We start from the raw sequence: 14,600 nt of genomic DNA, 5'->3' as shown, positions 1-14,600 counted from the left end.
GCAGAGCCATGTTAATGAGATGAGTTGTGCATTTTGTCCTGAAGGCAGTAAGATTTGTGGTCACTTCAGGCTTTGGTTTTTAATGGCACCTATGGGAGACAGCACCCAGCTCCCAGTGAAATTCAATGGGACCTGGGCACTGAACACCCTGAGGGTCCTTTGAAAACCCCAGCCTTATCTCTTCTGGAAGGGAGGTCCCAAGCTCTGGGCCAGCCACGGAGAAACTGCTGTCTTCTGCTCACTCAGGTTTGACCCATGTAGCTGACAGACCCCTGGTGTCCAATAGTCCTGGTCATGAAGAGTGAAATGGTCCCCCAAGGGTCCCTGGGCCCAACTCTTTGAGGGTTTTGAAGAGTAAAACCAGAGCCTGGCATTTGAGCTGTTATTCGATGGTGAGGGGAGTGCTGGGGATGTGTTCAGCTCTGTCTCTTTCTCCATAGGCTGACATATTGTATGTGAGAATGGTTCTTCTCACGCTTTGACAAAACTATTAGTTTTATTTGGAAGTAGATCTGCGTGGGAACAAAACCCAACAAATTCCAAAATTTTCCATGTAACAAAAACTTCAAGAAGAGTTTCAACATCATCAGAACATTTCATTTGGATTTTTTTAAATGAAATCTAGTAGAAATCGGCGTATTCCTGCAAAATGTTTTGATTTTGATGAAAAGGCATTTTCAATGGAAAACTTCCATCAAAATTGTTCCCACCAGCTCTGCTTGGATGTAATTTTTATTTCTGTAATGAGGATTTACAAAAGAGGGGATGCAGAGTCAAATGATTAAAGGGCAGATCTAGGAGTCAGCAGACGTAGGTTCTATTCCAGTCTCTAAAACAGACATTCTGAGCCACTGTGGTTAAGACACGTGGAGGCTCATTGATGTAAATGGAACTCCTTGCAGGGCAATGAACTGCTCAGTGTGAGTAAGGCAGAGTTGAGCCTTTCATATCTCCTTACCTCAATTTCCCAGGCTGAAAAATGGGGTTAGCTTATCTCATGGGCAGAAAGGCTCAATTCATTAATGAGCAAGAACATAAGAACAGTCATACTGGGTCAGACCAATGCTCCATCTAGCCCCGTATCCTGTCTTCCGACAGTGGCCAATGCCAGGTGCTTCAGAGGGAATGAACAGAACAGGCAGTCATTGAGTGATCCGTCCCCTGTCGTCCACTCTCAGCTTCTTGTAGTCAGAGGCTAGGGACACTCAGAGCATGGGGTTGCATCCCTGACCATCATGGCTAACAGCCATTGATGGATCTATCCTCCATGAACTTATCTAATTATTTTCTGAGCTCTGTTATACTTTCGGCCTTCACAATATCCCCTGGCAATGAGTTCCATAGGTTGACTGTGTGTTATGTGAAGATGGATTTCCTTATGTTTGTTTTAAACCTGCAACCTATTAATTTCGTTGGATGACCCCTGGTCCTTGTGTTATGTGAAGGGGTAAATAACATTTCCTAATTTGCTTTCTCCGCACCAGTCATGATTTTATAGACCTCTATCATATCCCCCCTTAGTCATCTCTTTTCCACGCTGAAAAGTCCCAATCTTTTTAATTTCTCCTCATTTGGAAGCTGTTCCATACCCCTAATCATTTTTGTTGCCCTTCTCTATATCTTTTCCACCTCTAATATATCTTTTTTGAGATGGGGTGACCAGAACTGCATGCAGTATTCAAGGTGTGGGTGTACCATGGATTTATATAGTGGCATTATGATATTTACTGTCTTATTATCAATCCTTTTCCTAATGGTTCCTAACATTCTGTTAGCTTTTTTGACTGCATGTGGAGTCTTTGCGATCTTGCGAAGGAAGGCCATCATGGCAGTACAAAATCATAATGTTCTTTTGGTCTGAAGCTAATCAGCATAGCCTGGGATCCCCTGGAGAATTCTCTTTGGCAAGTTGTTAGAACTGATTGTTAATTCTCACTATCCACAGGCATGTCTTGCTGCTGTGGGCTTTCAAGCACCTCAGAGGCTGAACAGACCCCACGCTATGGTCAGCCAAGCTCGGCATGGGGTTGGCATAAGCAATAGTTCTACTAGTCCTTCCTTCTTCCCTGCCTTGTTGTAGGATTTCAGAGCATGCACAGAGCTCAGAGACTGTGAGCTACATGGTAGTGCAAACACAAGCAGTGCCGTATTTTTTTTTTTTTTTTTTAAGGTACAATCTTGGTTTCCTAAAAATGTTGTGGTTTTTTTTTTTTTCCTTGTTGGCAATTGGATGACCTATGAGGTACCATAAGCAGCAGAAAGCATTTATCCAGTGACAGCCTGAGGTAGCACAGGAAGCTCTTAATGGGTTTATTTTCATTATTACAGCAATTTTAGGGCGGCATGCTGCAATTTTCACTTGCGGGGAGGTATTAAATTGAAATTACCCCAGATGTAATTGTCACACACAATAAGCCTGGACATGCTGAATTTAATGCTTTTCCAAGCTGTGGTTTTTATCGCCCAAGCAAGTGCCAAAAAATCACTTGTAGTCAACAGCTTAAACTGTGCTTTGCCTCTTCAGGAGCCAGGGGGTTTAGCTGCTGTTACATTGGGAAACAAACATGGGGGCTGGGAGGAGAACCTTGCTAGAACTTTTCATTCCTTTTTATCCGACTGACAAATTTCCCCATTCATCTGCGTTCCCTCTTGCTCAGACTGGTGTCAATCAGGAATAACACCACTGGAGCTACCCATGTACAAAACTGGTGTGGGAGGAGACCTGGCGCTGTTTTGCTCGGTGTCAGATATACAAAGCATGACTTGAAACCTTACTTCCAGGAGCCATCCCATGCCCAACTACAGCTGGACCTGAGCCACAGAGTTCAGAGCCAGAAGGGAACTTTACCAGCGTAATGGTGCACTCAGACCTCGGGTCTAAGTCTCCACTGCCCTGCATCTTGTGCAGTGATATACACCTGGGCAATGTGGGTGTAAAACCAGGTCAGAACAGTGGCACTTCATACCCATTTGATAGGTGCAGGCTATGAATCAGGCCCCCCAGATGCAAGGCAGTAGAGAATCAGGCCCCTGGGGTTTTGATTCAGCCCATTATGCAGAGTTAGGACCCAAGCTTGCAGCTCTTGAAAGTGTTTGGATTTGGAGTTTTGGCTGTTCTATCAACTTCCTGCCTGAAGAAAACATTGGCTGCTCGCTAATGAGATACTGTACATAAGTGACTGTACTGTAACTGCAGCTGGCATTTTAAAGGTGTATGACACCCAAATACAAGGAGTCTGCATCACGTCTCTTTGGAATTGATAAATCTGCGCATCTCCTAAACTGTCTGGGTGATGTATTTTGCAAGTGCTTTCCACACCCTTTCTTTTCGTTGCCAAAAATAGCATCCCTTGTTTGATACACAGAACTCCTTGCTGGTGCCAGGTTCAAAATGGATGGAAGGACACGCATCTGGGAGCAGTTAGGGGATAACTGTTTATAAGTAACATGGAGAGAGTCATTATACAGTCTGTAACAAGCAAGCAGCATTCAGATCAAAGACATGTCTTGTTTTAGTTCTCATATAAGCTAATAGAAAAAACTACTGTGAGTGTGAGTGTATTATTGTAGGACACAGGAGACCAAAGTGACATGGTATTGTAACTTAGGGCACAACATGATGAGTTGCTGTTTGGTAACTCTCTGCTCTCAGCATCCCTGAAATGTAACTTTGATAAATGAAAGGTGTTGTGTAACCCACACACCTCCTGGGTCTGGTGGTCTGTCCCATCTAGTGGCACGTAGACCACTTAGAGAGAGATGAACGAGTCTGCTCTACAGCCTTAGCTAAGAGCCAGGTGGCTTTTAGCTCATGCAGTAGAGGCTCAGGCACTAAGTTCCAGAGGTCCCAGATTTGATCCCGCCGACAACCGGGGTCTGTCGGCATTACAGGTGCACCTGGGCCAATGTCATCAGCCCTTCTCCTATATCCTGATGGGCTCTGCACTTTCAGGATCCTCGGAGAAGGGACCTATGGTCTATTTTGGATAACGCAGCACAGGTGTCTGGCCAATGTGCAGTGCCAGTTATAAAAGAGCATACAAGCTGCTTGGGTGGGATAGAAAACCTGAGGGAAAATGAGATACAGATGACATGATGTTGGACATTGGCTATCCTACTGCATTCCAGTTCAGCTGTTTCACTTTAAGGATACAGTAAAGGCTAAAAGGACTCCAAAAGAGCAGCAAAGATGTTAGAGGTTTATCTGGATTTACTGAGCTGGATACTCAGCTGGTGTAAATCAGTATAGCTCTATTGAAGTCAGTGAACCCAGCTGAGGATCACAATGATTCCAAGATCTAAGATGTTTTAGTTTGGGAAGGAGACCAGTAGGGGGGCTGTGGTTCTGGATCCTGGACTCCATAGTCTAAAGACTGTAGTGAAAACAGTCTCTCCTTTCTATCCTGTCCCAGTGGCCACATTGTGTTATTAAAGAACAGTGAATTTAGAAACAATCAATTTAGAACCTATGGAATTCATTGCCCCAGGAAGTCAGCGTGTTTCCCTTTTCTAGGGATAGGCCTGAACAAAAACTGCATGGTTGGACTTGCCCCTAGACATTAGGCAAGTTCAACTAGGATCTCTGCTTTGTAGATTTGACCCTTCTCTAGTCTATTCTCTAACTCTCACTTATCATCCTGCTGGTCTGTGCACTTACAGGACTAGAAGGTCAACAGACAAAACTGCGTGGGAGTTCAGTCCCGTAAAGGAAAAGAAGAGAGAGATCTTCTGAGATCTCCCTTTTTCTGCTGCTTTAAACCCCACCCCCACATAGTTTATTCTGTTTGATTTATACTCTATCAGTGATTCCTTCTATCCTGCTGGAGTAAATATTGACAGAAAGGGCGGACTCAGATTAAAAAAAGATCTCCGTGTGATGCTGCAAGCCTACTGAGACGAAATGAGAGTGCCGCATGATGCTCACAAAGCTGCTAAAATGGCACATGGAATAAAAATCTCACAGATGACCTCATGCCAGAAGCTTGTGTGTGCATCAGCATCTTCACTGAGGACCTGCTTTTGATCTCATTCGTGCTGGTGCCAATGGGGAATGACTCCATGGAAGGCAATGGTGCCAAGCTGCTGTAAGTCAGATCAGCATCAGGTCCTGGAGTTTCTGTGGCAGAAAAGCCAATGAGATATGTCAAAGGAGCCTTTTAAAAATTGTTTTTGTTGTAAGAGACCGAATAGTTTTCAGGCTCCACAGAAACCCGTTGATGATGATGCAAGACAAAGTCTTGGGGATTTAACTACAAAGCTCCTGCAGGCTGCGTGAAACACCAGAGGAATGAGCACAGTGCGGTGCAGGGGGCTGGAGAGGGCTCGGCCTCTACACACCATGAACATTGGGAGATTGTTCTCCATTCATCCAATCGCTGTTCTAGACTGACGTAGAACTTCACGTGCCACTTCTGCACTAGGTTATTTCTAGCGCAAAAGGCCGAGAACAAAGGGATACTCATGTATGGGAACAATGAGGTGGCCTGAATTGTTGGTTACATTATGGACACAACAGAGCCCCAGGCTGTATGAAATCGAGGTCCCATTGTGCTTTAAAAAAATTAACAAGAAAGAGGCAGTCGCTGACTCAGAATGCTTACAAACTAAGTAGACAAAATAAAGGGTGGTGAAGGGATTTGCCCATGGCCCTGGACAAATGCAGGAACAGAACCCAGGTCTCCTAATTTTCAGAGCAGTGTTATAGCTACTAGACCAGTGGTCCCCAAACTTTTCAGGGTTGTGTGCCCCCTTGCTCCTGTCTTCACCCCCCCAGTGGAGGTGGGTGGGGGGACACAGACAGGAGTAAGGGGGCTGAGGCTAGGGGTGGAGCTGGGAGCGAAGCTGCACCAAGGCTGGGGACGGGGCCAGGTGCGGGGCCAGGAGTCAGGGCTGTGGCTGGGGGCAGGGCCGGAGCAGAGCTGGGGGCAGGGTGGGGCTGGGTGGTGCTCCCTCCCCGCCCTCTGTGCAGGCTTGCCCCCCCCCTGCTTATTGCCCCCCCAAACATTCCTCTGTGCCCCTCTAGAGGGGCATGCCCCACAGTTTGGGGACCTAAAGTTTCAATTGACCACAGTTTTCTCCCCAGTTAGCACTGAAATCCCAATTTCCTTAACTCTGTTTGGTTCTGTGAAACGCTATATACTGTGCACTTGTTTGTAGGTTTGGCTCACTCGTGTTAGAAACTGAACCGTGTAGCCTATAGGACTAACCTGCTTGCTTGCATATATATACAGTAACTCCTCACTTAACGTTGTAGTTATGTACCTGAAAAATGTGACTAAGTGAAACGATGTTAAGCGAATCCAATTTCCCCATAAGAATGAATGTAAATTGGGGGGGGGAGGTTAGGTTCCAGGGAAATTTTTTTTTGCCATACAGTACAGTACTCTAGTTGGGAGGTGCCCCCACCTTACCCCACACAGGCACAGCCCACTGGCACTGGAGACAATGAGGCAGGCAAGGAGGCTGAAGGTGCTGTAGGCTAGGAGAAGCAGGTTGTGCAGCAGCAGTGGCAGCTTCCCCTACTCTGCAAGCACCGGGGCGGGGGGTTCAACCCTCAACCTGCCCACTCCACCCCTTCCCCCAAGCCCCCACCCTTAACCCGCCTCTTCTTCCGCCCTCCCTTTACGCTGCACGCCGCGTCCTTGCTCCTCCCCCTTCCCGCCCCTGCCTTCTGCCCGCGGCAGTCAGCTGGCTTGCAGTGTTCAGAAGGCAGGAAGGAGGGGGGAGGAGCGAGGACACGGCGCACAGGATCCCCCCCCCACCCCCCGGCCTCCTGAACGCCGCAAGCCAGCTGATTGCCGTGGGCAGGGGGCGGGAGGAGCGAGGACTCAGCGCGCAGGCTCCCCTTTCCCTCTCCTGCCTCCTGCGTGCGGCAAGCCAGCTGATTGCTGCGGGCAGGAGGGGGCAGGCGCTGATCCACGGGGTCTGCCGGCGGGTGGGAGGTGCTGTGGGGGGGCATAGGGGAGCTGATGGGGGGCGGCCAGCGGTGGACAAAGCAGGCAGCCAAATGATGTTATAGCGAAGCATTGCACAATTTTAAATGGAGCTTGTTCTGTAATTGAGCAGGGACGCAAGATCGAAAAAACGTTAAGCGAGAGGACATTAAGTGGGGAGTTACTGTGTGTGTGTGTGTGTATATATATATATATTCTTGTTTAAGTATTTGGTTTATTGTAATAGGTTTATAGATTAATATTGAAAATAAGTTTGGCTGTAATGCAAGAGACCTATAGGCCAAAAACCTGTATGTTAGCATATCTATATTAAGACCTTTTACCCAGAAAGCAAAGTTGACCTATATATTGAGACTTGTTACCTAAATAGATAAGCACCCACGCATATGTCTAAGACCATTTATCTAGTCTAATAGACAATGGAAGAATGGCATGGTGGGGAGTTTCAATTTGTACCCACAGACTTAACAGGTACACCACAAGGAAAGAACTGAAATGACTAAAGAACAGAAATAATATATGAGCGTAGGTACATGTCATCAATATGCACAAACATACTAGCCTATGGGGTAAGTGTACCCTAACATTTTGTGGTTGAGGTATGAAATTTGAGCATAGGGGGAAGGATTTCTGGCACTTGTGCCCTATAAAAGAGGTGACCCACCTCGCTAGAGTATTCTTTTTCTACTCTATCTCTATTCCTCTTCCTCTTCTATTCTATTCTATCTACCTACTATGACTACTACTATTACTAGGCTGTACTTGTTCTTCTTAAACTTTCTAAGTTTCAAGGGAACTAGGCTAAGCTTGGTTTCCCTAAGCTTTTATTCTTAGTTTGTTTATTAGGTTTTGATTTTAAGTTTGTTAGTCAAGTAAACCCTAAGTTAGTTTTGATAGCTCTTAGCATTAGTTTCTTCTAAGCAGTAAGCACTGCATCCCTCACTCAAGAATTGAGAAACCTGAACCGCAAGGCTGTTCCTGTGTTATCAAGGAAGGGTGTGAGTATATTAACCAAAGCTTTGTAGCATATAATCCTATATTACCATATGTATCTTTTGAATAGCAGTCATGCAATTGTAACTTTGTAACTCTGATTATTTTACCATTTAATTGTTATTTCACTGATTTTAATAAAGAGTCTTTAAGGCTATATCTGTCTCAGTGTGAGCTTCCTGTCATACCCTGGGAGGCCTTTGTAAATTCTGTGGAGCCTTATTCAGGACAAGAACTTTTATCTTCTGATCAAACAGATTGGTGAGCCTAAAACCCATACTAATTAATATTAATAATTTATTATTAATTAATTAATTAATTAATTAAAATTAAAATATAGAATTGATACATTACATTAGTACACCCTAAATCAGGCTACAACCAAGTACATGTTTGCATTGGTGAGTGACTCAGAAAAGGAAGAGCTTTCTGTTCTCCATTTCTTGGGGAAGGGAGAGGAACTGAGATGTAGTGCTGGTAGCTCCAAGAGGGCATGTGAACTAGAAAGGAGTATTATCTAGTGGTTAGAGCAAAGGACTGGGGGCCAGGATACCTAGGTTCTAATTGTGGCTCTGCCACTACCTCAATGTGTAGCTTTGGGCATTTCACATAACCTCTCTGTGCCTCAATTGACTCTTCTGTAAAGTAGGAGGAATAATTCCAGCTGTACAGTCTTGTGAGGATAAGTAATTAATGTGTATAAAGTGCTTTTAGATCCCTAGATGAAGGGTGCTAGAGAAGCAGAAAGTCTGACCCTTGTACTGTAGCTGCATCTGAGAAATATTCTTTATGCATTTATTCATACATCACTCAGGGCTGGATGAGCAGATGTTTTCAGTGTGGTGTGATCACTTCTCAGTCAAAAGAGCCTCAAGTTCTGGGAGCTCATCCCAAGCCTTCTGGAAGGGACCAGCTACAGGGGGGAAGAATCCTGTGCCCTGGGTCCCAATCCCCAAAGTGCAGGAGAAGGACAGGCCTGGTCAGGCTGTTGGGAACTCTTCTGGGCTGGCCCCACTGCATAATACTGTTTGTGTTGTGATGTAACAATATCTGTGCCAGGAATGCACATCAAAAGTCTGTTTGGGTTCCTCAAACACTGTGTCTATATAAATTGAACCTCTTTGGGGATGTCCATTGCTAGTCACAGTAGGGTTACCCACTCCCAGAAACAAAGCTGAATTAAAGGGGGATGGTAGAATTCCCAGGCAACTTATCCCACAGAGTAGAATGTTATAGATTCTGGGTCAAACAGAAATGAATAGCTCAGAAAACCACTATTTTAGTAGTGTCAGGAGAACATCTACCTTTACACTGTGCCTTTAATGTTTGTGTCTATTAAATAAGCTGCCATTTTACATTCCAGAACTTTAGTGATACCTGTATCTTTTCCAACTTCTCAGATGTACAACTTTGCACTATCGTCCAGATCTGCCGTCAACAAGTATCATCATCACCTTCCACAATGAAGCCAGGTCCACCCTGTTAAGAACTATCAGAAGGTAAGACAGACTCATGCAAAGGAATATGCAAGTGCAGCATGGGTTTTTTTGATCCTGCTCCAAAAACATGTGTGCCACTTTCCTCACAGTATGACAGATACTCCTTCACATTTCAAAAAAGGTTAGACGTTTGCATGAATAATAGCATTTTCAGCTACGCTTACCCGGGTAAAATTACAAAGGCTACTAACCCAGGTCCTAAGATGATCCGTAGCTAAGGATAGCATGAGATCTGACTCCTGGTAAGTAGTTTTGCACAAGGAGGTGCATTATGGAGTGGCTTCCTTTGCAGTATCAGACAATGGTCACTGTCAGGAGCAGGTCACCAATCTAGATGGATCTTGGGATGGCAGTTTTTATATTAATAGACTCATAGACTTAAAGGTCAGAAGGGACCATTATGGTCATCTAGTCTGACCTCCTGCACAATGCAGGCCACAGAATCTCACCCACCCACTCCTGTAACAAACCCTAATCTATGCCTGAATTATTGAAGTCCTCAAATCATGGTTTAAAGACCTCAAGGTGCAGAGAATCCTCCAGCAAGTGACCCATGCCCCACGCTGCAGAGGAAGGCAAAAAACCTCCAGGGCCTCTGCCAATCTGCCCTGGAGGAAAATTCCTTCCCTACCCCAAATATGGCGATCAGTTAAACCCTGAGCATGTGGGCAAGACTCACCAGCCAGCACCCAGGAAAGAATTCTCTGTAGTAACTCAGATCCCACCCCATCACAGACCATTGGGCATATTTACCTGCTAATAATCAAAGATCAATTAATTGCCAAAATTAGGCTATCCCATCATACCATCCCCTCCATAAACTTATCAAGCTTAATCTTGAAGCCAGATATCTTTTGCCCCCACTGCTCCCCTTGGAAGGCTGTTCCAGAACTTCACTCCTCTAATGGTTAGAAACCTTTGTCTAATTTCAAGTCTAAACTTCCTAATGTCCAGTTTATATCCATTTGTTCTTGTGTCCACATTGGTACTAAGCTTAAATAATTCCTCCCCCTCCCTGATATTTATCCCTCTGTTATATTTATGGAGAGCAATCATATCTCCCCTCAGCCTTCTTTTGGTTAGGCTAAACAAGCCAAGCTCTTTGAGTCTCCTTTCATAAGACAGGTTTTCCATTCCTCGGATCATCCTAGTAGCCCTTCTCTATACCTGTTTCAGTTTGAATTCATCCTTCTTAAACATGGGAGACCAGAACTGCACACAGTATTCCAGATGAGGTCTCACCAGTGCCTTGTATAACCCTACTAACACCTCTCTTATCTCTACTGGAAATACCTCGCCTGATGCATTCCAAGACGGCATTAGCTTTTTTAATGGCCATATCACATTGGCGGCTCATAGTCATCCTGTGATCAACCAATACTCCGAGGTCCTTCTCCTCCTCTGTTACTTCCAACTAACCAAAATTCTTGTTATTAATCCCTAAATGCATGACCTTGCACTTTTCACTATTAAATTTCATCCTATTACTATTACTCCAGTTTACAAGGTCATCCAGATCTTCCTGTATGATATTCCGGTCCTTCTCTGTATTAGCAATACCTCCCAGCTTTGTGTCATCCGCAAACTTTATTAGCACATTCCCACTTTTTGTGCCAAGGTCAGTAATAAAAAGATTGGTCCCAAAACCGATCCCTGAGGAACTCCACTAGTAACCTCCCTCCAGCCTGACAGTTCACCTTTGAGTACGACCCGTTGTAGTCTCCCCTTTAACCAGTTTGACTATCAACGCTGAGCTGTGTTTTGCCATAGTCAGCAAGGGATATCTGTGGCTTTGCAGAGGTCTGCTTTAGTATCATTTTTGAGCTTCTCCAGTGACACCTGAAGGCCACATGGGATGCCAGCAAGGAGAGTTAACTGAGAAGCTCTGATGGTTCACAAAGAGGCTGCATTTTCAAGGACAGTTTCTGAGCTCTTCTAAATGAGCTGTGGAGAGGTCTGGGCACATGGCCATTTTTCCATTTGTTGGTTTTTTCTTGGCTGTGGTTTACTGTAGGGGGATATAGTGTATGCTTCATTTTCACTGCAGGTTTTCTAAAAGCAGCTTTGAATTCCAATGTGGGTCTTGAATCTACATAGCTCTTTGCTGTGGAATGGAAAGATTTCTTGTAACCTATCCACACCTTCTGTCCTGAGGGTTAGATCTGTGCACCTTGTCCAGTGGCTTATCCCATAGGAATGGTCAGATGCATTCAGTCCTGTTTCTATAATAAACGTTTGACAGATGGATTTCACACTCATGTAAGTAAGGGAAGAGGATAGACTCGTCAAGTTTAAGTCCAGAAGGGACCACCAAAGCTTCTAGTTTGACCTCCTGTATATATATATTACAGGAGGTCAACACCATCCAGGCACCCCCATCCCAAGCCAATAACTGGAATTAGACCGAAGTATTACAATCCTCAGGAGACTAAACTATTATGTGCCCCAGGCAGAGAACAGGAGGGATCGAAATGCACCAATGCCTCAGACCCCTGCAATGGCAGGGAATTGATTGATATCACTGCCTGGAGCCAGGCAATAGTCGATGCACGTATGCAACTCCTGTTCATCCTTTGATGGGCAATAGAGCCTGCACTTCAGGCCGATGCTGCGTAAACTTCCTTCTCATAGGCCAGTGCCTTGGTCATTGTGGCCTGCAGCCCCTCCTGCTATCACGGTCCTGGGCCTCTCAGGAGCCGAGTCTGCCAAACGTGACTAATTGTACTGGCTTGGTGACGTGGACAAATTTCCACAGAGTATGACACACACCTGCAAATGTTTCTTTGCGGCCACTCCAACTCAGACCACATCCCCAGCTGCTGTAAATCAGCAGAGTTCCACTAACGTCTAGACAGCTAGGTTGATTTACACCAGCTAAGGACCTGGCCCCAGGCCTGCACTGGTGAGAGCCACGGACGTTAAAGAGCCCTTTGCCATCAGACATAGGTTGCTGACCAGGGGCCAGATTCGTCTTTGCTTGCTAGACATCTCCTTCACCCCTTTGAGCCCCTGATAGCTTCATCTGTCTGAGAGCAGAACCCTTTCTCGGGAAGACACGTGCATACTAGGAGCGAGTCTGACCCTTCTGCAACTGAATTCCTGCTTTCCTTTATGTCATCACTCCCCATCCCAGCTCCTTCACATCTCACCTCATACTGTGTCACCACCTCCCTTCGTCTGGGTGGATCTAATAGACACACAGCACCGTCTCTCTTCACTCTGTACTGACTCCTGTTGTGTTCATTTAGATGGAATACAGGTGTTAGCATAACCCAGTTACTGTCCAACATTAAGCAGTGTTAAACAAGGCTCGGGGCTTGGTCTACAGAGATCTCAGCCTCCTTAGTACCAGTAAGGAGCTGCTGGACTAGAACGCTGGGTCTGCAGAGCCTGGCACAGCTGATGTTCCCACATCCCCACCAGGAGGCCTCAGAGAACCATATGCAAGGAGCACTGGGGAGATTAAGTGTGTTAAGAAGAACCGCTCAAAGGGACCATAGCAACAGCAGCCTGTGACCATCTGATGGGCCCAGGCTCACTATTTAACCCAGGAGGGTGCCCCAGGAAAGTTGTCTGAGCAGCCATGCAGACTTCTGGTTTGCTGGGCTCTAGACCTCACCTTGCTTGCTGATCTCCAGTCTCTGACCTGGCCTGACTCTGATCCTGGCTTTTGCCTACTAATCCTGGCTCTAGCAATTACTTTGATCCCTCCACACTGACTACTGCCTCGTGACTGCCCTGGGCTTGGTGACAGCAGCCCAGCTGTGACTGCTAGGTCAGACTGCCTATGCCTAGGTCCCTTACAGTACCATGGCGAACATCCCATTAAAATCTTTTTACCCTTTTACAGATACTGAAATAGATAAAGAAAAGAAGGAAAAATGTTCATTTTAACATCATTTTCTGTTATCTTTCCCTTTAGCTGGAGAGAGTTGTGGAGGGGAAAAAATCCCATGTTTGATAGCTTCTTAGAGCGTATCAAAGATGGTAATAACTTTTCCTTGGGGAGAAAAGAAGAAATTAGTTGAGAAGGGCTGGCACTGTTAACGTCCAGTCCCGTTTCATCTCAGGTGATTGGGATTCTGCTGGAGTTGGTAGGGGTGGTGATGTCATCTGGGTCCCTCACTCTCTGGCCCACTCTGGTCAGGTCATTCCTCAGGATTAGGATGAAGAAGGTCTGGAGTCCCAGAAGACAGTGGGGGTGGCAGCCATGATGGTGATGCTCACTTCAGTAGCTTCTGTTTGTTCTTTCCTTATTTTTCCTCCAAAGGCTTTCTTTAAGGACTCACAAAGGGATTGATGGATGGAATACCCCATCCCCTCATTATTTTGTCCACCACTTAGGCCTACTATCTGACACCAATTTTGGTTCATAAATTCCTGATTCCACATGTTCTGTTTTTACCAAGCATGATTTTAACATGTTCCTTGAACCCTATCAGTAGGCCCTTTTATTTAGACTAATTTAGTCTGTCTCCTTTTTGTACCTTTCCCCATCAACATTTGTCACTATAGGGTACTGTGACATCTCACATTTTTTACAGCTGAGCTCACAGTTAGAGTAAATTTGTAGGCTCATTTATCACAACATTTCGGACCTGAGTTTGGACTGATCCAAGATCCATTCCCTCATCTTTAAAGCCAACAATGGGCAAGGCTTAGTTCTCCGAGACCACCTCCCTGCCACTATCATGCATGACAGGAGGTCTCCAGGGGGAGGCACTGTGCAATTCCATGGTACCTAAGGTCAAGATGAACCAACCTCTTACCACTTCTAAGGTCAGTTGATGAGCTCCTCACTTCGGAGTGGCTTTCCCCAGTAATGGAGTAGCAGAATGATGCAGAAGTGTTACTCCTGGGAGACAACCTCTAGGAGTGATGATGACATGTGAAAGTGTTAGGATCACAATATACTCCTCATATTGTGCCTAGCTACTGTGGTGATGAGAACATACACATGTAGACAGGTACAGTCAGTTTATTATAATTATGGTTGGATTAGAAATGCAAAATAAGTAGATTTCCCTCTTATTCCTTGTTCCTCTGTTATATTTTTCCCATGGGATTGTCCCTGATTTCCATGTCATTAACAGCCCTTTCAGTCATCCTTTTTTTTTTTTTTTTTTTTTTTTTTTTTTTTTTTTTTTTTTTTTTT

At 45.2% G+C, this 14,600-nt stretch overlaps 1 protein-coding gene across 1 annotated transcript in view; it reads left to right on the top strand.

Annotated features, from left to right (window-relative positions):
• GALNT14 (polypeptide N-acetylgalactosaminyltransferase 14) overlaps positions 1-14,600 on the top strand; it is a 188,404-nt gene that overhangs the window by 105,307 nt on the left and 68,497 nt on the right. The window contains exon 3 of the mRNA XM_026658187.2: positions 9,347-9,445. Within this exon, the coding sequence (XP_026513972.1) occupies positions 9,347-9,445 (99 nt within the window). The remainder of the gene's footprint in view (positions 1-9,346; positions 9,446-14,600) is intronic.

This window comes from Terrapene carolina, unplaced genomic scaffold (assembly GCF_002925995.2).
Source record: "Terrapene carolina triunguis isolate 2854851 unplaced genomic scaffold, T_m_triunguis-2.0 Scaffold406, whole genome shotgun sequence".
Lineage (NCBI taxonomy): Eukaryota > Metazoa > Chordata > Testudines > Emydidae > Terrapene > Terrapene triunguis.
This window is presented reverse-complemented; position numbering and strand designations above follow the sequence as displayed.